This window comes from Polypterus senegalus, chromosome 1 (genome assembly GCF_016835505.1).
Source record: "Polypterus senegalus isolate Bchr_013 chromosome 1, ASM1683550v1, whole genome shotgun sequence".
NCBI classification, from domain to species: Eukaryota; Metazoa; Chordata; class Cladistia; order Polypteriformes; family Polypteridae; genus Polypterus; species Polypterus senegalus.
Window position 1 is genome coordinate 312,999,728 of NC_053154.1, and position 25,810 is coordinate 313,025,537.

The 25,810-nt window shown below is 41.8% G+C and overlaps 2 protein-coding genes across 4 annotated transcripts in view; one reads left to right on the top strand and one right to left on the bottom strand.

Moving 5' to 3' along the window:
* Positions 1-25,810, top strand: part of LOC120515261 — a 489,908-nt gene that overhangs the window by 333,818 nt on the left and 130,280 nt on the right. The window lies entirely within an intron of this gene.
* On the bottom strand, positions 5,973-22,686 carry LOC120515283. Of its 2 annotated transcripts, none has more exons than XM_039736147.1 (3): positions 22,629-22,686; positions 9,941-10,047; positions 5,973-9,818 (listed from the first exon to the last, which is right to left on the bottom strand). In XM_039736147.1, the coding sequence occupies exons 1-3, from the start codon at positions 22,646-22,648 to the stop codon at positions 6,442-6,444; spliced, it is 3,504 nt and encodes a 1,167-aa protein (XP_039592081.1). In that variant the 5' UTR covers positions 22,649-22,686; the 3' UTR covers positions 5,973-6,441. The 2 variants fall into 2 exon arrangements, with proteins under 2 accessions (XP_039592081.1, XP_039592090.1); XM_039736156.1 differs by lacking the exon at positions 22,629-22,686 and adding an exon at positions 12,076-12,102.

Sequence of the window (25,810 nt, forward strand, 5' to 3'; positions counted from 1 at the left end):
CGATCTGCGCCATCACCACCTAATCAAAGCACCATGATGTCCTACATTGATGGATTAAAAGTCAGAAGTCTGCATGACCACCATCATCAAGTTCTTCCGTGAGAACCCTAAATACAAAGAGGACTGTTTCATTTATGTGAGGTAGAATGTCCAGAGGGGACTGGGCGGTCTTGTGGCCTCTGAACCCCTGAAGATTTTACCTTTTTCTCTCCAGCCGTCTGGAGTTTTTATTGTTTTTTCTGTCCTCCCTGGCCATTGGACCTTACTCTTATTATATGCTAATTATTGTTGTCTTATTCTAATTCTTACTTTGTCATTTACAGTGCATCCGGAAAGTATTCACAGCGCATCACTTTTTCCACATTTTGTTATGTTACAGCCTTATTCCAAAATGGATTAAATTCATTTTTTTCCTCAGAATTCTACACACAACACCCATAATGACAATGTGAAAAAGTTTACTTGAGGTTTTTGCAAATTTATTAAAAATAAAAAACTGAGAAAGCACATGTACGTAAGTATTCACAGTCTTTGCCATGAAGCTCCAAATTGAGCTCAGGTGCATCCTGTTTCCCCTGATCATCCTTGAGATGTTTCTGCAGCTTAATTGGAGTCCACCTGTGGTAAATTCAGTTGATTGGACATGATTTGGAAAGGCACACACCTGTCTATAGAAGGTCCCACAGTTGACAGTTCATGTCAGAGCACAAACCAAGCATGAAGTCAAAGGAATTGTCTGTAGACCTCTGAGACAGGATTGTCTTGAGGCACAAATCTGGGGAAGGTTACAGAAACATTTCTGCTGCTTTGAAGGTCCCAATGAGCACAGTGGCCTCCATCATCCGTAAGTGGAAGAAGTTCAAACCACCAGGACTCTTCCTAGAGCTGGCCGCCATCTAAACTGAGTGATCGGGGGAGAAGGGCCTTAGTCAGGGAGGTGACCAAGAACCCGATGGTCACTCTGTCAGAGCTCCAGAGGTCCTCTGTGGAGAGAGGAGAACCTTCCAGAAGGACAACCATCTCTGCAGCAATCCACCAATCAGGCCTGTATGGTAGAGTGGCCAGACGGAAGCCACTCCTTAGTAAAAGGCACATGGCAGCCTGCCTGGAGTTTGCCAAAAGGCACCTGAAGGACTCTCAGACCATGAGAAACAAAATTCTCTGGTCTGATGAGACAAAGATTGAACTCTTTGGTGTGAATGCCAGGCGTCACGTTTGGAGGAAACCAGGCACCGCTCATCACCAGGCCAATACCATCCCTACAGTGAAGCATGGTGGTGGCAGCATCATGCTGTGGGGGGCAGGAACTGGGAGACTAGTCAGGATAAAGGGAAAGATGACTGCAGCAATGTACAGAGACATCCTGGATGAAAACCTGCTCCAGAGCGCTGTTGACCTCAGACTGGGGCACGGTTCATCTTTCAGCAGGACAACGACCCTAAGCACACAGCCAAGATATCAAAGGAGTGGCTTCAGGACAACTCTGTGAATGTCCTTGAGTGGCCCAGCCAGAGCCCAGACTTGAATCCGATTGAACATCTCTGGAGAGATCTTAAAATGGCTGTGCACCGACGCTTCCCATCCAACCTGATGGAGCTTGAGAGGTGCTGCAAAGAGGAATGGGAAACTGGCCAAGGATAGGTGTGCCAAGCTTGTGGCATCATATTCAAAAAGACTTGAGGCTGTAATTGCTGCCAAAGGTGCATCGACAAAGTATTGAGCAAAGGCTGTGAATACTTATGTACATGTGATTTCTCAGTTTTTTTATTTTTAATAAATTTGCAAAACCTCAAGTAAACTTTTTCACGTTGTCATTATGGGGTGTTGTGTGTAGAATTCTGAGGAAAAAAATGAATTTAATCCATTTTGGAATAAGGCTGTAACATAACAAAATGTGGAAAAAGTGATGCGCTGTGAATACTTTCTGGATGCACGGTATTTCTCTTTTCTTCATCATGTAAAGCACTTTGAGATACATTATTTGTATGAAAATGTGCGACAGAAATAAATGTTGTTGTTGTTGTTGAATTTATCATGACTTGCAAACCATGTGGAATGGACTGCCTGCTTCTATAAGAGATGCCCCTTCGGTCTCAGCTTTCAAATCCCAGCAGAAGACTCACTACTTCAGTTTAGCATATCCTGACTAGAGCTGCTGATTAACTGTGCGACTGCATCTCTGTTGTCAGTCATTAGCACTAAAACATAAGTAACATGATAGTTAGAATTTGTTACTAACCCTCACCTATTCTCTTTTTCTTCTCGGTACTCAAATGTGGCACTTGGTACCATGGCCCACCTGCCAAGTTGTTTTGCCTGCCTAAGGTAAAGTTATCTCTGATGGAGGATCGCAGGAATTGTGGGAAGAGGGGTCCTTTCATCAGATTGGCAGGTCCAGCACTGTTTCAGCTGTGGATTGGCCAAATGGGGGAGGCAGCTTGATGGCTGAGGTCTCCAGGACTCTGAACAAATCCAAATCATATCATGGGATATCATCTACTGTTAAATTCTGCTCCATACTTGTAATTTTTTATTTTTATACTGTATTGAGGATTTGTTCTGTTCTGTGACACCAAAGGATTTGTGTGAGAAGTAAGACCCGAACCAGTCTAAAAGGGAACTGCTAATTCTGAGTTTCTCAAAGGAAGAGATGAGCACAGAGTGATTAACAGTATCAAAAGCTAATGAGAGGAGAGAGGAGACAGAAAGAGCTCATGTAGATAAATCCCCCAAAAGATTACACTGTCACCTTTGTAGTCCACTAGTAGGTTTACATCCTTCCTGTCCATCTTCTGAGGCCTTCATTTCTTAGACAGAGGGTCAGATAACCTTAGCAAAAGTGTAAGGTCACTGTCAAGGCCCAATGACCAAGGACGTTTTTCTTTACACAAAGAACGATAGACACTTGGAATAAGCGACCAAGTAGTGTGGTAGACAGTAAGACTTTAGGGATTTTCACTACTCAACTTGATGTTTTTTTTAGAAGAAATAAGTGGATAGGACTGGCGAGCTTTATTGGGCTGAATGGCCTGTCCTTGTCAAGATTGTTCTCATGACCACTCTCTTCTGTGGTTGGCCCTGTAACCACAAGGCTTACTGCTTGTCAACAGTCCATATTCTCCATTCTTCATTTTCAGAGCTGATCGTCAGTTCTTAAAGGTTCTTCTCTTCATTAAAGCATAAAGGCCTGGACCCCATTAAGATGAACAAGCAGCCAAAATCTCAACTAAAGAGAACCAAAGCTGTGACAACCTTTGTGTGTCCATTTATCAAGAAGAAAACTAAGTTTCAGGGGAACAACCTGGAATACTCGACAACTTAAATAGACAGAACAGATCAATAATGACATTGATTATGATTTAACTTCTGTTATTAAACCTTTAATGTTTGATTTGTTAAACCTTTGCAGTTCATAAAGAAAAGCACAGAATTACAAATATATCACATTGTTTAATTCGAATATAGCAAAAGAGTATGGGACCTTGAAACAATCCTGGTGGTTCATTTCATAGATTGTGACAGCAGACATTTGGCTTTCAGCTTGATTTCTAGATGTTTCTTCATGGATTAACTTGAACCTGAAGTCATACCCCCACTGGACACCTAAGATGTAGTTGACCATTCCGTTGATCAGGGTGGATTTGTCAGAACCTGTTGCTCTGAGGACCATAATTGTTTTTGAAGGTTTGATGGACGTTCTGTTTGCAAAAGTAGAGTTTTCTTATCTTTTTTACAATGTTTATGAAGTCTGATTTCATGGGTAAAAGGAAAAGTCTAGAATTTCCATCTTTTATCTCCTTGCTCTGGTGTTTTATAGTAAGTATACGCATATCCCTTTAAACAGGCAGTGTCTTCACTTCAGTCGTGTCGCTGGCCTGATGCACACCCACTTGACAAACGGCTCTCTTTCTGAGTTGACATGTTGAATCAGGAAATAACTTGGTGATTGTAACTTGTTCAAGGTCTCTGCTGTTGTCTCACTAAGCACCTCTTCACAATGCTCTCTCTAGAAATCAGCCATAATAGCAAAACTTCTGTCCTCAGTTGAGTGTTGCCTACTGCCTCCTGACTTTGACACAAATGAAGTGAGGCCAGCGGACTCCACTTAAGTGAGACCTGAGAATACTTCCAGTGTCACACTGTCACATGGCCATAAAAAAAGTAGGGACGTCCCCCACCGACAGCAACCTCTGTTGATCCCTAGGGACCCAGACAGGGCTGCACTTCTGGACTCCAATTCCCAAGCACTCTTGCCCAAGTGGGTTATTATACAAGGACCACTGCCACTTATTATTATACTGGCCGGGTACAAATTTATTTCCTTCTCCTGTTTGGATAATCCACTGGTGTTAATACACTGGCCTCATATTCAGGTAATGAGCTTTCCTCTGATTCAGCCGAGATGCCTATTCTCCTGCTACAACTTCTTCTTCTTCTTCTTTTGGTTGCTCCCATCAGGGGTCGCTACAGAGGATCATCTTCTTCCATATCTTTCTGTCCTTGTCATCTTGTTCTGTCACACCCATCACTTGCATGTCCTCTCTCACCACATCCATAAACCTTCGCTTGGGCCTTCCTCTTTTTCTCTTGCCTGGCAGCTCTATCCTTAGTACCCTTCTCTCACCTGAGCTGACCCTCTAATGTCCTCATTTCTAATCCTGTCTATCCTCGTCACACCCAATGCAAATCTTAGCATCTTTAACTCTGCCACCTCCAGCTCTGTCTCCTGTGCCACCGTCTCCAACCCATATAACATCTCACTACCGTCCTGTATCTTCCCTTTCACTCTTGCTGATACCCGTCTGTCACAAATCACTCCTGACACTCTTCTCCACTCACTCCACACTGCCTGCACTCTCTTCTTCACTTCTCTTCCACACTCCCCGTTACTCTGTACTGTTGATCACAAGTATTTAAGCTCATCCACCTTTGCCAACTCTACTCCCTCATACTCACCATTCCAATGACCGCCCTCTCATTCACACGCATGTATTCAAAGTCAGTCCTGGAGGGTCGTAGTGGCTGCAGATTTTTGTTACAACCCAGTTGCTTAATTAGGAAACAATGCTTGGCAATAATTTAATTTCATGGCTTGTTGGTGCTTTAACTCTGTTATGTCAGCTCATTCTCATATCCTAGACTTTTTTTCCCCTTTCTAAGGATATCATCCAAATGATTTGAAGGCTAAAATGGATGAGTAATTCTCAGTCCTTCACTTGTTTCTCTTCACTTTCCTTCCAAGTATTTAATTAAACCCAATAGTGCATGATAAATACACATAGGTGTCAATAGTAACAAGCTAAATGGAGAAATGCTGGTCTCTTTTCTCATTTGCATGTTACTGCTAATTAGGAGCAATTAAAAACCAAGACTAGGTCTGTTTAAGAATAAAATCCGCAATAAGGGTTCAAAATCTTAATGAGTGTGACCACTAAAGTGAAGCAGAAGTGTTACTTGAGCAATAAGAGCTTCTTATTAAGCAGTTGGGTTGGAGCAAAGACCTGCAGCCACTGCGGCCCTCCAGAACTGACTTTGCCCACCCCTGATTTAAGGGATGGCATGATCACAGAAATCCCTTAAAAGATTACACTGCTGCCAAAGTAGTCCTCTAGATGTTTCCTGGCAGTCTGCCGAGTCCTTGATTTCTAAGTCAGAGGATGTGACACCCTTAGCACACATTAAAAGTCACATTGAGGATCCCATGATCACGGTCTTCCATGGCTGATCCTGCAACCACAAAGCTTTTTGTCCATCAGCAGACCATGCTGTCCACTTCTTTTCAGTTCTCTCTACTCTTATAACCCTCTGCCATTGAAACATGCAGGCCTGGACCCTGTTAAGATGAACAAGCAGCCGGGATCTCAACCAAGGAGAACCAAACCCATGGCAATCTTTGTGTGTGCGTCTATTAAGGAGAAAACCAAATTTTTAGGAGCACAGCCTGGAATTAATCAATAAGTTAATTGATAACCTTGATCAATAAAGACAATTTAATTGTACTTTGACTTGTATACTTTTACAATTAAACAAAGAAAAATATAAAATTACAATTATATACTATTGTGTAAGCAGATTAAAATTATAAAGAGTTTTATGTTAGACAAACACCATATCTACTAGTCACTTTCTTAGCATTTCTCATTTTTTTGTGTCATTTGTGTCACTCAAAGTGCACTTCTGTGTTGCACCAACTTTTCTAAAAGAGAAATCCGGAAAACAACAAGACAGCCCTGGAGACATGACGCTCTGAAGAACTGAAATGACGAGCTTTGTGAAATGGTGGAGCTCACATGTTCCATTTAATCACAGATTTTGTACTATTTAGCATATTTGTTATACATAAATGTGTTTATTCTAAATTGCAATAATTGTAAAACACCATCAATGTAATAAGCCAACGTTAAATCATTTCATAGCTTATAATAATAATACAAAAAGCAATCAAGCAAAAAGGTTTTTATGTCCCTTATATGCTGCTCTTAACAAATCTGAAACCTTTCCCCTGTTTTTCTTCCTTTCTTCTTGACCATCATGCTTCTTCTGCTCATTTGGTAGGAGTTCTTCATTTCTGCTGAGTTTTTCTATTATCATTGCCTGTTCTTTCACTTCCTGCAGTGACTTCACTCGCTCCATCCACCCCGGCTTTGCTTCTTGTTCTTCAGCCTGAATGAGTAGGTCAATGTACTCTGGAGAGGAGAGCGGGTTTGGTCTGAGGGCGATTTCTTCAAGTCGTTTAATACAATCATGAAAGTCCTTATTGGGTTTATGAACCTCCTCTTTGACAACATCCAGCTCATGCTGAAGCCACTCCAACACTTGCTCAGTTGCCATCTTTTCTCCTTTTGCTTTTTCATATTTCTTCTTTAGCTCATCGTACGTCTTTTTGACTTTTTTAGTTTCATAGATGAATCTGTACTGTTGGCTGACGTGAACATTGCACACACACTTACCAGGACAAACAGTGCAGACCCCGTCCTTCATAACAGAACATCTGAACCCATTCTCATCTGTTGGTGAAGAACACGGATAATGACAGGTGAAGTTGCACTTCTGACAGTTAGTGATGAACTTGCCGGTGCCTGCAATGCTCTCTCTTATTATCTCAGTTACTTCTATTTCATACTCAAAGTCCTTGCTGCTCTCTATGTCAGTAATGTGCTTATTTAAAATGTCGTTAGTTTGTTTAATTTGTTCAAATTTAATCAATCCAACTTTAATTTGAGACCACAGTCCTTCCACTATCGTCTCCAAGTGTCTGCGCTCCTTAAGCACCTCGTTTGTCAGTGCTAAACTTTTGTCATCCATATTCTCTAAGGAATCAAAAAACTTCTCCATGCTCTTTGCACCCATGTCCCAAAACATTTTGTCAAACATCAGACCATCACTGCTATTAGTCTCGTCATTATTAGCAAAAAGGGCTGAATTATTAAATTTGAAAAAAAGAGGTCTCCCTTTGTCATCTTTTGGGAGCGGGATGTTAGACTCCGTGATGGCATCAAGAACTGGTGGACGCTGTCCATCTGCAAATGTGATCAGGACTAGGATGTTATTGGCTATGTCTTTACCAAAAATGGACAAAATGGAGTCAATGATGTACTTCTGTGTGTGAGTCAGTCGAGCTTGGGAGGCCTGAACTACAAAACACACTGCGTTAATGTGCTGGACACCCTGTGGGGATGATAAACATTCTCGTATCTGCTCAGTGATTTGTTTGTCCCGCTGAATTCCTGTGGTGTCTCTAAAACCTGGTGTGTCGATTATAGTTAAGGAGTATGGGACCTTAAAACAATCCTGGTAATTCATTTTATAGACAGTCACTGCAGATGTCTGGCTTTCAGCTTGACTTCTAGATGTTTCTTCATGGATTAACTTGAACCTGAAGTCGTCCTCCCACTGGACACCTAAGATGTAGTTGACCACTGCATTGATCAGGGTGGATTTGCCAGAACCTGTTGCCCCGAGGACCATAATAGTTTTTCCAGGTTTGTTGGATGTTCTTTCTCCAAAGGTACATTTTCTTATCTTTTTCTCGTTGTTTATGAAGTCTGATTTTAAAGGCAAAAGGTAAAGTCTAGGATTTCGATCTTTTATCTCCTGACATTTTTGTTTTATAGCAAGTTTAGCTGGATGATGTTTGGCAGGTGGTATCTTTACCTCAATCATATCACTGGCCTGACTCACACCCACTTGACAAACAGCTCTGTGTCTGAGTTGATATGTTGAACCTGGAAGTAACTTTGTAATCGTAATGATTTCATTTTTATTGCTTGTGTCCACAGTCTCCCACTCTTCATCTTCATTTTGCCTATATTCCACTCTGTACACTTCTGAGTCAGACTTTAGGGGTCTTAATTTTAGGGTTATGGCAAATAATGTTTGGGAGTCGACCACAAGAGGCTCAGGTTTTGATGGAATATGAAAGTCACGGTTTTTGAGCTGCCCAGACTGATATAGATAAATCGTCGCCCCAAGATAATCAGCATCAGGCTTGGAGTGGACGAGAAATCTCATTGTCTCGTTGTCTTGGTTAATTTCAGCAAACTCAATGAAACTTCGGGAATGCTGTCTAAACTTCTCGATGATTAACTCTTCACTTGGCTCAAATGATTTATCTGAGGACTCTCTAGAAGGGGCCTGAAGGTAGCTCTCCATTTCTGACATGTATGACTGACACACATGGAGTGAAGTGAAAGTCAAGCAGACAATATTGTCAATGCTAGTGTCATAAAGCAATGCATCCAGATTATTTATAACAATATTCACATTCCTTTTTTTAATTTGATTTAAGAAACTACTCAGCATGGTGATTTCCTTTTCTCTTTTATCCAGCCATGTTGTTATGGCCCACCTCTTGAATGGTGACTCTTCCTTCTTCTTCAGGATGTCTGCCAGGTCTTTCTCATTTGCACCACCTCCCCTGATACTTGGCAAGACACTCACCAGATCTCTTTGGAAAATACACTTAAATAGATTAAGTATTGATTTGAACTGGTCTGTGGTTTTCCCAATTTCAGGAAATTTATTGACAACACTGTCCTTCATGATGTCATTACACCTCATGATGTGCTCGTCTATCTCCTCCAGGACCTCCTGAGATTTGGACACCAGTGCCACACTGATGTCTCTTACCAGCTGAGCAGCTTGTGAATCGAGATATTTCAGCGGGTACAGCCAAACCTGGATGGGCACAGCAAGCTCATAATCTTTGCCAAGTTTTGTTGGCAATTCGGTGTAAATCTCCATGGCCTCCTGGAAGCTGGCAGGATTGTGATCAAGGGCAAAATCACCGTAAAATGTGCAGTTAAGATGGTCAGTGGTTTTCTTCTCCTCATCTGTCATTTTTAAGTCTCCTTTTGCTTTTACTGATATAAATTTTGTTATCGTTAGAGCTAATTTTCCTTTAATCTCCTGTCTCTCTTCTTCTTTAGAGCTGCTTTGATCAAATACAAAAAAAGCCTGAGCTCCGTACAGCACGGCCGTGACAACATGGGTGGCTGATTTCTGCTCAAACACTTCTGGATAGTCGACGTTCTGATTCCCCAAGTGGCTCATGCTGAGCTGCTCCATTCTGGTGGTCGTGCTGTAGTGCAGGGTGACCCTGGACTGACGTTTGGATGATTTGGTGTCATTGAGGTATTTGGCAGACCCATCAACCTCAATCAAGCCACACAAGAAGCTCGCTTTAAGGGAGGCTGTCAAATTTAAGATGGAGGTTTTCTCATCTAAGGAGTCTGAAGTGATGACCTTCAATTGTGTTTTCTTCTGTGGTTTAATGTTGAGGTTCTTCTTAAGGTTTTCCAAGTCCCACAGAGTGACACCTGGTGAAAAGAACATTTAACAGAAACAATGAGCTCAATTAAAATCGTGATTTACATCAAAGTTTGATTCTAAAATACCACTGCAGGTTTTTTTGTTTTTTAATGACAGTCTTTGCTCTTACCTGGAATGAGCGAGTCAGTGCGACAGTCATAGAGCATCCCCACCTGGAAGGGTCGGCCAAGGGCAGCCATCTCCAAAGGTGAGCCATCCTGAGGTGACCCTCCCTGCCTGTGAAATTAAGCACATAAATGATATAAAGTCAGTCGTTTATTACAATCATAACAATTTTCTACATTCTCTTATCTTTTTAAGTCTAATGCAGGGTTGCAGTGAGGAAGAAGAGTGAAAATTAGAACATTAGAACAATTTAGACGAGAACAGGCCATTCAGCCCAACAAAGCCTGCCAGTTGTGTCCACTTAATTCTTCTAAAAAAACATCAAGTCAAGTTCTGAAAGTCCCTAAAGTCCTCCTCTCCACCACACTACTTGGTCATTTATTCCACGTATCTGTGGTTCTCTGTATAAAGAAAAACTTTCTCATGTTTGTGTGAAATTTCCTTTTCACAAGTGTCTAACTGTGTCATTCTTGGTGAACTCATTTTAAAGTCACTTGTCCAATTCCCTTCATCATTTTAAAGTCAAATCAATATGCGGACAATGATACAAACTTCCATACTGGATCAGTCGAGCACCGGGTTAACAACGACCGCCACCAGTACTATTAGCCAACAGGGTGTTGGCGGAAATTGGACTACTGTTGGCCAAAGAAGAAAAAGAAGAAGAAGAGGGTGAGACGTGTCCGGAGGCAGGATGAGAGAAGGAAGGTAAAGAGAGTGGAACTAAGGGTAGAAACTTTGAATGTTGGCAGTATGACTGGTAAGGGGAGAGAGTTAGCAGACATGATGGAGAGAAGGAAGGTTGATATATTGTGCATGCAGGAGACTAATTGGAAGGGGAGTAAGGCCAGGTGGGTCAGAGGTGGATTAAAATTGTTCTATCATGGTGTGGATAGTAGGAGAAATGGAGTAGGAGTTATTCTGAAGGAACAGCATGTCAAGAGTGTTTTGGAGGTGAAAAGAGTGTCAAGCAGAGTGATGATTATGAAGCTGGAAATTGGAGGTGTGATGATGAATGTTGTTAGTGCATATGCACCGCAGGTTGGGTGTGCAATGGGTAAGAAAGAAGATTTTTGGAGCGAGTTGGATGAAGTGATTGACAGTGTACCCAAGGGACAGAAAGTGGTGATTGGAGCGGATTTCAATGGACATGTTGGTGAAGGGAACAGAGGAGACGAGGAGGTGATGGGTAGATATGGTGTCAAGGAGAGGAATGAAGAAGGTCAGAGGATAGTGGATTGTATCAAAAGGATGGACATGGCTGTGGTGAATACGAAGAGGGAGGAACATAGGGTGACTGACAAGAGTGGAGGAAGATGCACACAGGTGGATTACATCCTATGCAGAAGAGTCAATCTGAAGGAGATTGAAGACTGCAAAGTGGTGGCAGGGGAAAGTGTAGTTAAGCAGCGTAGGATGGTGGTCTGTAGGATGATGTTGAAGATCAAGAAGAGGAAGAGAGTGAGGGGAGAGCTAAGGATCAAATGGTGGAAGATGAAAAAGGAAGACTGCAAGGTTGAGTTTAGGGAGGAGGTGAGAAAGGCACTGGGTGGTTGTGAAGAGTTACCATACAGCTGGGAAACTACAGCAGATGTAGTAAGGGTGACAGCTAGAAGGGTGCTTAGCGTGACATCTGGACAGAGGAAGGAGGAAAAGGAAACCTGGTGGTGGAATGAGGAAATACAGGAGAGTATACAGAGGAAGAGGATGGCAAAGAAGAAGTGGGATAGTCAGAGAGATGCAGAAAGTAGACAAGAGTACAAGGAGATAAGGCGCAAGGTGAAGAGAGAGGTGGTGAAGGCTAAAGAAAAGGAGTATGATGCGTTGTATGAGAGGTTGGACACTAAGGAGGGAGAAAAGGACCGGTGGGTGAGACAGAGGGGCGGGGCTGGGAAAGATGTGCAGCAGGTTAGTGTGGTAAAGGATAAAGATGGAAACGTACTCACTAGCGAGGAGAGTGTGTTGAGCAGATTGAACGAGTACTTTGAGAGGCTGATGAATAAAGAGAACGAGAGAGACAGAAGAGGTTGGATGATATGGAGATAGTGAATCAGGAAGTGCAACGGATTAGCAAGGAGGAAGTAAAGACAGCTATGAAGAGGATGAACAATGGAAAGGCTGTTGGTCCAGATGACATACCTGTGGAAGCATGGAGGTGTTTAGGAGAGATGGCAATGGAGTTTTTAACCAGATTGTTTAATGGAATCTTGGAAAGTGAGAGGATGCCTGAGGAATGGAGAAGGAGTGTACTACAACAACAACAACAACATTTATTTATATAGCACATTTTCATACAAAAAGTAGCTCAGATTGCTTTACATAATGAAGAAATAGAAAAATAAAAGACACAGTAATAAAATAAAATAAGTCAGCATTATTTAACATAGAATAAGAGTAAGGTTCAATGGTCAGGGTGGACAGAAAAAAAGAAAACTCCAGACGGCTGGAGAAAAAAATAAAATCTGTAGGGATTCCAGACCATTAGACTGCCCAGTCCCCTCTGGGCATGCCGTCCTAGTGATCTGATTAATATGTGATTTAAAATTTAGATTACAGTCAACAATTATCCCTAAGTTTTTTACCTCCGTCTTGACTTTTAATTCTAATGTATCCAGTTTATTTCTAATAGCCTCATTGTATCCATTCTTGCCAATCACTAAGATTTCAGTTTTCTCTTTATTTAACTTGAGAAAATTACTATTCATCCATTCTGAGATACAAGTCAGACATTGTGTTAGTGAATCGAGAGAGTCGGGGTCATCAGGTGCTATTGATAAGTACAGCTGCGTGTCATCAGCATAGTTGTGGTAGCTCACGTTGTGCCCTGAGATAATCTGACCTAATGGAAGCATGTAGATTGAGAAGAGCAGCGGACCCAGGAGAGAGCCTTGTGGAACACCATATAGAATATCATGTGACTTTGAGTTGTAATTTCCACAATTAACAAAGAATTTTCTCCCTGTCAGGTAGGATTTAAACCAATTTAAGACCCTGCCAGGGAGGCCCACCCATTGACTAAGGCGATTTCTAAGAATGTTGTGATCAATGGTGTCAAATGCAGCACTCAGATCTAAGAGGATGAGAACAGATAAATGGCCTCTGTCTGCATTTACCCGCAAATCATTTACTACTTTAACGAGTGCAGTTTCTGTGCTGTGATTTGTTCTAAAACCCGACTGAAATTTATCAAAAATAGCATGTTTATTGAGGTGGTCATTTAACTGCATAATGACTGCCTTCTCCAGAACTTTACTTAAGAAAGGCAGGTTAGAGATGGGTCTAAAATTTTCAAGAGCCGAGGGGTCGAGATTATGTTTCTTAAGTAGGGGTTTAACTACAGCAGTCTTAAGACAGTCTGGGAAGACCCCCGTATCTAATGACAAATTTACTGTGTCAAGAACATTATCAATTAGCACGCCCGATACTTCTTTGAAATAATTTGTTGGTATTGGGTCAAGGAACGAGGTGGAGGTTTTAATTGAGATATTATTTTTGTAAATCAGATAAATCTATCCTAGTGAAAGAGTTTAATTTGTTTATAACGGAATGCTGGGGTTTAGGAGGATCCTTAGTGTTGGGGAGATATACTATGTTATTACTGGTGCCGATATTTAAGAATAAGGGGGATGTGCAGGACTGCAATAACTACAGGGGGATAAAATTGATGAGCCACAGCATGAAGTTATGAGAAAGAGTAATGGAAGCTCAGTTAAGAAGTGAGGTGATGATTAGTGAGCAGCAGGATGACTTCATGCCAAGAAAGAGCACCACAGATGTGATGTTTGCTCTGAGGATGTTGATGGAGAAGTTTAGAGAAGGCCAGAAGGAGTTGCATTGCGTCTTTGAGGACCTGGAGAAAGCACATGACAGGGTGCCTCGAGAGGAGCTGTGGTATTGTATGAAGAAGTCGGGAGTGGCAGAGATGTACGTAAGAGTTGTACAGGATATGTACGAGGGAAGTGTGACAGTGGTGAGGTCTGCGGTAGGAGTGACGAAGGTGGGATTATATCAGGGATCAGCTCTGAGTCCTTTCTTATTTGCAATGGTGATGGACAGGCTGACAGACGAGATTATACAGAAGTCCCCGTGGACTATGATGTTTGCTGATGACATTGTGATCTGTAGTGAGAGTAGGGAGCAGTTTGAGGAGACCCTGGAGAGGTGGAGATCTGCTCCAGAGAGGACAGGAATGAAGGTTAGTAGGAACGAGACAGAATACATGTGTGTAAATGAGAGGGAGGTCAGTGGAATGGTGAGGATGATGGAGTAGAGTTGGAGAAGGTGGAGGAGTTTAAATACTTGGGATCAACATTACTGAGTAACGGGGACTGTGGAAGAGAAGTGAAGAAGAGAGTGCAGGCAGGGTGGAATGGGTGGAGAAGAGTGTCAGGAGTGATTTGTGACAGACGGGTATCAGCAAGAGTGAAAGGGAAGGTCTACAGTACGGTAGTGAGACCAGCTACGTTATATGGGCTGGAGACGGGGCACAGGAGACGGAGCTGGAGGTGGCAGAGTAAAAGATGGTAAGGTTTGCATTGGGTGTAACGAAGATGGACAGGATTAGAAATGAGGACATCAGGTGGGATGGTTGGGAGACAAAGTCAGAGAGGCGAGATTGCGTTGGTTTGGATATGTACAGTGGAGAGATGCATGCTGGGTATACTGAGAGAAGGATGCTAAGGATTGAGCTGCCATGCAAGAGAAAAAGAGGAAGGCCTAAGAAAAGGTTTATGGATGTGGTGAGAGAGGACACGAAGGTGATGGGTGTAACAGACCAAGATGCAGAGGACAGAAAGGTATGGAAGAAGATGATCCGCTGTGGCGACCCCTAATGGGAGCAGCCAAAAGAAGAAGAAGAAGGTTGACTGACATGGTCGGAATTCGAGAGTGTGGTTTCATGTGGGAGTGTGCTAGTAAACTTCTTTCTACCTTTCTATCTAGGCCTTAATCTTGCCTTTTTGCCAGATGAATCTAGGACCGGCTCTGGCTTATCAGGACGCCATGGATGGAAATATCCATGTCATCATCAATAACAGTTTGCTAGTCTATGTAATTTTACTTTACCAAGCATCTTTCAAAAGACACTTTGCAGGGCTATCATACACACTTTACCTGGAATGAAACAAGGCCAACAATTTAAACAGAGTGGAGTGACCTGAGATAAAGACTGGACTCCTTCAGTACTGTTTTTCATTGGAGAATTCTTGGGTACTGCTGGTTTGACTTTGTGTTGCTCATGGAGTCCCGAATGAGGCACATGACCTGCATTGTGAAGAAGTGTCAGTTACGGCACTATGGCCATGTAGTGCGATTACCAGAGGGTGATCTGGCTCATAGGATCCTCATTGTTGGGGACCCGAGTAGCTGGACCAGGCCAATGTGTCGCCCACGTAACACCTGGCTGTGGCAGATAGAGGGTAATTTCTGGAGGGTGGGATTAAACTGAGTGTCTGCCTGGGGGGTTGCCAACCAGGATCCCAAGTTGTTTCGTCGTGTGGTGGGTGCAGCAACACGCTATACCAGTGCATGCTCCCCAACTTGACTTAGCTAAGATGTCTCACTTAAAGGTTTATCAATGTTGTTTCTTGTCCTAGTGTCTATATAAACACAGGGAACTCCAGTTTCTGTATTACACCTTACCTGATGAAGGGGCCTTAGCTGCCTCGAAAGCTTGCTTTTGTAATCTATTTCGTTAGCTAATAAAAGCTGTCATTTCACTCTACTTTCTCCTGTTTCAATCTATGGCTAACACGGTACAACACTTTACTGCTATCAAAACTATGAGTAACTATGATGATGATTCGAAAATGCTAACCAAATGTTCTGTCTTATCAGATTTACAAGTCTGTGGTCTCAATGATGATCAATATATTGATTGAGCAAAGGTCTTTACGCAGGTCTCCATTCCAGTGAACACAGAAAGTATTTCAATACAAGAGGATATCGATAAGTGGGCATATCTTAAAGAGGTACGTCAATCTCGCATTGACTCTGAAGTTGATCTTTTAATAGGAATCAACTACTCAGAAATCTTCAAACAGTCGTGAATCATACCTAGCCAAGGAGATGGCTGTGAAGACTGCTCTTGGATGGGTGGTTGGTGGACCATACAAAGAGATAGATGACCTCACCAAACAGTGGTAAGCTGCCCAAACATTCAATTACCGTAGATCCCGGAATACAAGCCGACTCGGTACATTAGCCGACCCCCTTCTCTACCTACTAAATTACATGTATTTGCCGATGACCGGTATTTAAGCCAACCCCCTTCTCCAAGCAAAATTTTCTAAATTTCCTTAAAAGTGTCTCTTCAGGTATATTTATCATGTTTATCGGCGAGAATTTGAGACTGCCGGCATTTTTGATGGAAACCAGGAAGTGATTGCGGAGAAGTTTGGTAAAATGAAACCTTTGTGTTGAAACTATATACGCAAATATGGTACATCACCGGGTGGATTTCCTGAGACTCGTTATAAATTTGAAAAACTTAAATGCGCAATACAGTGGACCCTTGACTTACGAACTTAATTCGTTCGCGAAAGCTAACCCATAATGCGTTCCAAATCTCCCACTGCAACACTTACTTAACCTTTTCATAATAAAAAAGGGTTGTATAATGTGCATAATTTACGAAAACACCAATAATTTTTCTAATGTACTAACCAAAAGTTATAAAAAGTGCCTAGCCTACCAGAAGTAGGCTAGATTAAGCTAGGAGCATGGCGGCGCGCATGGTCGCAGCAGCTCAGAGCTCTCCTTTCAGTGCACTCTTTGTTGTTTTGTACTTTTTTTTGCTTGTTTGTGCACGATCGGTTCGGCGAACATCCTCTACACCCGTCAGAACCTTATAGACATTGGTGTCCAGAGCCAGACATCTGTTTCGAGTGTTTTTCATCACACGCACAACATCCCAGACAACATAGCGAGACCAGCGGGCTCTCCGTGGATTGTTGTCGGGTCTAGGAGACGACACAGACGGAGGAGGGAAAGAAAGCAGAAGCGGGGCCGCAGATCCGGCGTTATGCTAAGGCTAAAAAAACAACCATACAAGCCCTATACAGAACTTTTTTTCTGCACTGAAGGAGCTGCTTTTAATCTCATTGTAGATGTGTATAGTGACAATAAAAGGCATTCTATTCTAGAAACAATTTCATACTATACTCACCATTTAATTTGACATCTTTGGGCTGCAGAAAGGGAGGAGGAGGAGAATGAAACGGAAGGTGGTTATTGTTTAGAAGGAGCCTCCTTATGCAAATCTTTTCTTTGTAAAATTGTCGAGATGGTAGATTTCGACATGCTGTACATATTAGCGAGGTCGGTCACACGAACAGCACTCTCATATTTCCACACAATTTCCATCTTCGTTTCGATTGTGATCGCTTTCTTTACCTTCTCTTCCTTCCTTAGCAATTATGTGTCTTGCTTGCATGGTCTTAATGAATTATATATATAGGTAAATCACAGCAATGACCGAAATTACATCCACAAACACATGTATCTGGGCTCCGACTGACGCTACTGACTTAACGCTCTCGGTTGTTTGTTTACAATCACGCAAGTGGATACACGTGACCGCATTCGGGTTGTAATGCAAGATGTTGGTTGTAAATCAAAACAAAAATTTTTATTTTAAACTTCCCGATAATTTATTATAAATTTTATTAAAAAATCAACAACTAAAACACTTTTTTGAATAAATTCTTTATTTAATTTAAAGTACCGGCATGCAAAGTTACTTCTTCATCTGAAAGATGGCTCTGTGGTTTCGTCATTATTTACTTCCGTATTCATCGGCAAAACCGGCATTGCGCTGGAAATCTTGAATCTGAAACGATACTCGTTGTATAAACCGACCCCCAAACTCCAAGCCAAAAATCTAGGACGAAATTCTAGGCTTATAGAACGGGATTTACGGTAATCGCGTGTCAATATCAGAAATTGAGGATATGTTGCTGCAACAGTAAAACACAGATTTCCCAGAGTGCAGCTGTGAAGAGAAAGAGGAAATGTCACAGGAGGACATCAAGTTCATGCGCACAGCCTCAGAATCTGCGAGTCTGGTAGGTGGCCACTATTGTTTAAATTTGCCTTTGATGGATGAAACACTTAAAATGCCAAACAATCAACAACAACAACAACAACAACATTTATTTATATAGCACATTTTCATACAAACAGTAGCTCAAAGTGCTTAATCGCTGTATTGCTGAACAGTGTGCTATTGGTCTCAAAAAAAAACTGAGCAAAAATGCAAGTTTCCATGAAGACTATAAAGCCTTCATGAAAGACATTATCAACAAGGGTTACGTTGTGAAGGTACCCAAAGAAAGCCTGAATTGCAATGAAGGCAGGGTGTGGTACATTTCTCACTATGGTGTGGATTATCCAAAGAAAAATAAGATATGAGTGGTCTTTGATTGCACAGCCACGTACCAGGGGACCACTTAATGAACAACTACTGAAAGATCCTGACTTAACTAACACCCTCACTTGGTGTCCATACAAGATTCAGAAAGGAGCCAGAAGCCCTAATGGCAAACATTAACTTAGTGTTCTACCAAGTTAAAGTCCCAGATAAAGACACTGATCATTTACACTTGTTATGGTGGCCTGAAGGCAATCTAAGCAAAGACCTGGAAGAATTTAAAATGACAGTATATCTTTTTGGTGCTACTTCTTCACCCAGTTGTGCTTCTTATGCTTTGTGTAGAACAGCTGGAGATGCCAGAGATACATTTCCTGGGGAAGCTGTTAACACCGCACTCAATCATTTCTATGTGGATGACTGCTTAAGGTTGGTGGCTACAGAAGAACAAGCTATAAAGCTGGCAATGAACGTCCAAACTCTATGCCTCGGAGGTGGATTTCACCTTACCAAGTGGGTGAGTAACAACAGAGCAGTTTTATTGTCTATTCCTGAAGAAGACAGAGCTCTTGAACAAAAGGATTTAGACCATTATTACTACTGCTATGGACTCCATAGCCATTGCCAGAGCAACAGGAGGCTCCCAGAGCTGCAGCGGCTCACAGCGAAAACAAATCTGAGCAGATCACGGTTGCACTATAAGCGCCTGTCATCGATTGCTTATGTAAAGAACATTAGAAATTCAGGGAACAGGATTACTTGGCAAATAACTTGGCCATAACCCTGCCTGTCTGCTGTGTCTGTGAATAGGAGAGTGGCAGATCCCGCTAGAATAAATAACCGTGCTGTTCCTGTTTCAAGTTGAATTAAGCTGGTCTTACTGGTCTTGCCGTCTGCATGGAAAAAATTAAGCACTAGCTGGAAGAATTAACACTGTTAAGATGAATATTCTTCCTAAGTTCCTTTTTTTATTTCAAAACATTCCAATATACATTAATAAATCATTCTTTAGGCAATTAGATTCAACAATAACCTAATTTATTTGGAATTCAAAACATCCACGCATCCAAAGAGCAACCCTACAAAAACAAAAGGCAGAAGGCGGCATGGCTCTACCTAACTTCCAGTTTTATTACTGGGCAGCAAATATACAGGCGATAAGAACCTGGACACAAATAGAAGAACATCCACAGGCTTGGTCCGCAATAGAAGTAAAATCCTGCAGTACTTCTTTGTATTCCTTGCTCTGTGCTCCAATAAACACACGTTATCGGCAATACACTAATAACCCAATTGTGCTCCACTCACTTAGAATCTGGAACCAATGTAGAAAGCATTTTAAGACGGAGAAGCTTCTATCTGTGGCACCTCTGCAAGAGAACCACCTCTTTCAACCTTCGCAAACATATGCAGTTTTTAATATCTGGAAAAAATTTGGAATTAACTTGCTTAGAGATCTTTATATAGACAACGTCTTTGCATCCTATGAACAATTACATTCCAAATTTAACATTCCAACTACACATTTCTTTCACTATCTTCAAATCAGAAACTTTGTTAAACAGAACCTTCCGATTTTCCTCATCTTGCACCCTCATCCATGCTGGAAAAAATATTGCTCAATCTCAAGGACTTAGACACCATCTCTACAATATATAAAATCATTTTATAATCCCTCCCTTTCAAAGATCCAAGAGGACACTGGGAAAAAGATCTCTCAATTAACATATTAGAAAAGGAGTGAAAAGTAGCAATGCAGAGAATTCACTCGAGCTCCATATGCGCAAAGCATACAATTATACAACTCAAAATTATATATCGAGCACATCTGTCTCGACTAAAACTCTCCAAAATGTTTCCAGGGCGAGATCCAACCTGCGAACGTTGCGATCAAGTCCCAGCCTCACTAGGTCACATGTTCTGGGCCTGCACCAAATTAACACCATTCTGGACAAAAATTTTTAATTACCTTTCAGACAGCCTTGGACTCACAATCCCTCCTAACCCATTAACAGCTGTGTTTGGGGTTCTTCCAGAGGGGCTTAAAGTGGAGAAAGACAAACAAACTGTGATTGCATTCACTACACTTTTGACACGCAGACTTATTCTGATAAGCTGGAAGAACCCAAACTCTCCTCTTTTAAGTCAGTGGGAAAACGATGTGTTATATTATTTGAAATTGGAAAAAATCAAATACTCAGTTAGAGGATCCGTAGAGACTTTTTTCAAAACATGGCAGGATCTAATCAGTAATATTTTAAAATAAGTTTATAAAGCACAGAGAATTTATTAATTTAGGTATGTTTACAAGCCTTAAATTTCATGCCATTTGGCATGCTGTCTCTGTCAGGGGTGGGGATCGATTTGTCCTTAACTCAATTTTTCTTTTTGTAAAAACTTGATTGATTTGTATGGATTGCAATACAATTAATAAAAAAAGAAAAAAAAAAGAAGAAATTCAGGGAACAGGATTACTTGGCAAATTACTTGGCCATAACCCTGCCTGTCTGCTGTGTCTGTTTATAGGAGATTGGCAGATCCCGCTACAATAAATAACTGTGCTGTTCCTGTTTCAAGCTGAATTAAGCTGGTCTTGTTAAATTACTGAGACTCAGCCTTGTGTTTTGGGGTGCAAGACAGGGACACACACATCACATGGTACCAGAAGTGGGGTCCTTGCACAATGGATCCCTAAGAAGTACAGCAAAACCCAGAGCATGATGAGGCTCTGGCAGCTGCCCATGCCTTGGTGTGGCCACGAGATGTACTGCCGAAGATGGCTCTCTCAGACGACCCTAAGTGTTTTTGATTAGCTGGGATAAGGGAGCCTGGACATCTATTTTGGCCCAGTTTTTAACCGGAGAAGCCCTCCAAGCCGTATGGAACCTCCCTCCAGAAAGGCTCGATGATTATGATTGCCTGAAGTAACAGATCCTTCTCCGGAGCGCCAGTTTCGGCTGTGGCATAATGATCCAGATCTCTCTGTACGAGAACAGATCCAGGGCTTAGTGGACATAATTCAAAGTGGGATCCGCGGAGACCCTTTCGAGTGCATTGTAGAGAAGCTCACTATTCATCTAGTTCTGTTGGGGATAGACGAGAACTACGGAACAACGTCCACTCGCTGCTGGATCTGACCCACAGACTAGAGGGTGCACAATTCATGTGGAAACAATGGGGCTACTCAGGCTTGACCCCGATTTCAATCCAGCCAGCACAGACCTACAGGGTCACCAGCACTAAGACGCCTATGGTGTTCACACTGGACACATATGCGTTTGAGGTGATCAACTGGGACATCTGGCTCAGGAGTGTCACCTCCCACCTGCACAAACAATGGCTATTAATCTGGCCCAGGAATGCGGCTTGCAAGTTTCCCCCAAGATGTTAAAAGAGGACAATTTTAAGGTCTCTATTACGTTGGCTGGATGGGAATTCTCTGCACTGTTGGACTTTGGTAGCGACCTCTGCATAGTCCGCCGTGATTTACTTCAAGAGACCCCTTATAAGACAATAGACAAGTACTGAGACACAGCCACGCGTTTTGGGGTGCTGGACAGAGACTCACACATCACAATATAATAATCAATACTGTAACTTTATAAGCTTTACAATAGTTTTAGCTGTCCAAGGCACTGCCTGCTTTGTGTGCTTAAAAGTTCCAAGCTGAAACTGACAAATTGCTGCTGCTGATGACCTTTCAAGTCACTCTGGCCATTAGCAAAGCAGGCTCTGCCACATCTACGTTCCCTCCCTCACGACCCTCTCGGTGTCCGTGAACTCCCATGTGTTGTCTAGTGGCTCATTGTAAAGCATTCAGAGACCCTGTTTGTAAACTATTGAGCCATTTATTACCAGGACATTTGTTCCCAAGCCTGACTGACACTGAGAAAGAGACAAGGAAAGTAAAAGGAGACGGAGAACACCTACAGAAAGTACTAAGGTGAAGAGTTTGAAGGAACATTTTAAGAGCAAGCAACTACAAGGGTTGCTCTACTTACTGATTAAAGTGATAAAAAATATTTTCAGGTAAAAATTCACCTTGTTTTGGGGAATTTAACAGTGAAGTGCAAGATTGTTATCAATTCTGTTTGATTATTAATTGCACTTAAACAAAAGGAGAAGCTGAGTTTTGAATACACAAGAAGTTTAAAAATTGAGGCTTTTAATTCCAATAGGAAATTTTAGCATAGAAAATGAAATCCTTAAAAACTAACAGATACAGCAATGACAGCATAATCAATTTAAAATTGTGCTGTTGAATTTAATTGTCATCTCTGTACTTAAATGTTAGACAATGAAGAAATAATATCATTTCTCTTACTTGCTTGCTGTTTTGTTCATTCTTATTCTGAGCGCTTCAAGGTGCTTGTGAATCTTAACTAGAGGTGAGCTTCTGGTTTTAAATTAAGAAGCAGTTGGTCTGTCGTCATTTCTTGGAATTCCACATTCATTAAACACGTGACTTCAAATAAATCATTTGAGTGTTCATAAGCACATACCCCTAGGGATGACAAGGAATTATCTTTCATGATCTTTAAATAGTTTCATTGTGCAAGTTAATTTGTAAATCCTAACAACACAGCAGAGCTTGAAAGTCAAGTCAAGTCAAGTTGGCGAGCATGCACTGGTACATCACATTGCCACACCCACTACACGTTGAAATAACTCGGGATCCCGGTTTGCAACCTCCCAGGCACACACGCAGTCCAGTCCCACCCTCTGGAAATGACCCTCTATCTGCCACAGCCAGGTGTTACGTGGGTGACCCCTTGGCCTGGTACAGCCAGTCGGGTCCCCAACAATGAGAATCTTACAAGCTGGATCACCCTCAGGGAAACATGCCACATGGCCGTAGTGCAGTAACTGATGCTCCCTGTTCACCGGACACTCGTTTCCCAACAGAAGTTTTGCGAAATTGTTGAATCCCTGTCAGCGTCTCTTCGTCATTCCTTTTTTTCCACTCTGGGCTCCTTGTGTTGCTGTGACCTCGGCACGCCTTATTTCTCGTCTGCCAGCTTTGCTTGGTCCTTTCATGCAGCTTCCCTCTTTCGCTGGACCCACAACTGGTGTCTCCTTGTGGAGCTGTATCTTCCTCCCTGGAAGTAAGTGTTGCCGTCCTTGTGCCTCACGTCATGCCAGCCACGTACCCTCATTTGCCTGCGAGCCCCTGTGCTCTGTCCAAGTATCTTGGCAGCGTTCTCAGTGGACTGTCCTTCTCCTGCCCAGAAGTTTAAATCTCCTTCAGTACCTGCCATTATCAGTTCTGGACAATCGGTTTAAACAATGGCACACAACTAAATTTCCTGGGTTTAACAAATAATGAAAACACAAGTTAACAAAATGTATTGTTACCAACCATTAATGAGTACAGATCTGCTGATTAGAAACCAATATTGTCAAACATGTTAATTTCCAAGTCAGGTAAATACAAACATTTTCCAAGGAAGGAGCCATTCTTTTATCACAATGTTGCATTGTTTGTATGTTTAAGCAGTTAAAAACCTCAAAGCGGTGATTCTTTTGCAAGACAGCAAATACCTACAGTATATCCTGAAGACAGCCATCACAATAATCAATAACAGGTTACCCAGGAAATTTGCCTTTTCATCTGCTGTGTTTTAAATGTAATATTTATATGTTCCTTTGCCTAAGAGAGAAATGGAACCACCCAGTGTACAAAAAATGTCCCCCTCTGACACAGAGATTGAAGCATTTATATATTTCTGGGTAAAGGAGAATAAAAAAGGACAGAGAAGTCTGGTCTGGGACTTGTGACTGCTGCCTGCTTCTTTACAGTAATGCTCTTTCACCATATCGCTGTGGCTACACTCAGTAGCAACAGTGGCTTGTACTTGACCCACTACTTAACATCAGCAACACAATAGTTCCACTATTTCCAAAAAAGAAATTTTGTTTCAGGAAACCTGTCCATTTTTCCACACCTGCCACCCATTTCTATGCCAGAAGAAATATTAATCAGTCTTTTCCCTTCAAAGGTCCTTGGGTACAGTGGGAATAGGGTCTTTCAATTAATATCTCAGAAAAGGAGTTGAAGGAAGCCATGCATAGAATTTATTCCAGCTTCATATGGGCAAAGCATGCAGTCATTCAACTTATAATCTTTTATCGAGCACATTTATCTCATTTTAAATTGTTGAAAAAGTATCCAGGCCAAGATCCAAATTATGAATGTTGTAATCGAGCTCCAGCCTCCCTGGGTCGCAGGTCACTTGTTATGGGTGTGTGCCAAATTAACATAATTTTGGACAAAAATCTTAGAATGCCTGTCAGACAGCCTTGGTGTCACATTCACTCTTAAGCCATTAACAGCTGTGGGCTCACAGAGGGAAGAAGAACAAACTGATTGCAATGGCTGACATCATACTACTAGAACATGCACTTATCTTGCACAACTGAAAGACTCCTAACCCATCACTTTTAAGTCAGTGGGTAACCGATGTTACATACAATTTGAAATTGTAAAAAATCAAATTCTCACATAGAGGATCTGCTCAAAACTTTTTAAAATAAGACAAGATTTAATTACTAAAATTTTAGGATAAGCATTTATAATAGGGAAAAGGACATTTTGTCTTTTTTTTTCTTCTAAAATTTTTGCCCATGCTGTTGGTTCTCCTCTCTTTCTCTTGAGTGGGAGTTGACTTCTCTGTTTTTAAGTTTTGTCTCTTTTTGACCCTGCTTTTTTCTTCTACATTTCTGATTTATTTCTCTTTTTTCCTAGCTAGACTATGAAGTCATTTGTTATATATGTTCATCTTGATAGTATGTAATGTTATTTTCCACCCACTCTGGCTTCCAAAATGAGCGGATCATGTAATGCTTTTGCAGCGTAATAATGCAATTGTAAAACATCACTGCTAACCCAACTCACTTACTCGATTACAAAGGACCTTCATCTCTTCTGGGGGATAGACCAGCAACATCTATCCTGTATTGTTACCACCAGCTGCCTCCATCTCACGCTAACTCTTTGATATTTGTGTCAAGGTCTCTGCACCAAGTGCTTCTCTGTGCGCTTCTCCTGCAGGTTCCAAGTTAGCACCTGTCTTGCGATGTTAGTGCCTGGCTTCATCAGGGTGTCATGTCACCAAGCCCCCCACCTCCACCTGTTTCCCAGGATATCCATTTATTAGATACCAATTGATTCTTTGCCACAGTTCTGTAGTGCTGAATGTCTCCTGATAGTGAATCCCAATTATGACGCATATGCAGTAATTGATAAAGGTTTGGGTTTTTCTCAGAGTGGCCGTTGTTGTTCTTGATGTCCCTATTCCAGAGAGCGGTAAAGACCCAATATTTGTGTTGAATAAAAAAAAAAGTTGTGACTCGGCCAAACTCCTTAGAGTTCCAGATGTTCCTCAGTTGAATGAATGCTGCCCTTGCTTTGCTGATCTGGGTCTTTACATCAGCGTCTGTTCCCCCTTGTTTGTCGACCATGCTGCACAGGAATTCACTTCTTCTAGGGGGTTCTTCCTCAGGCCA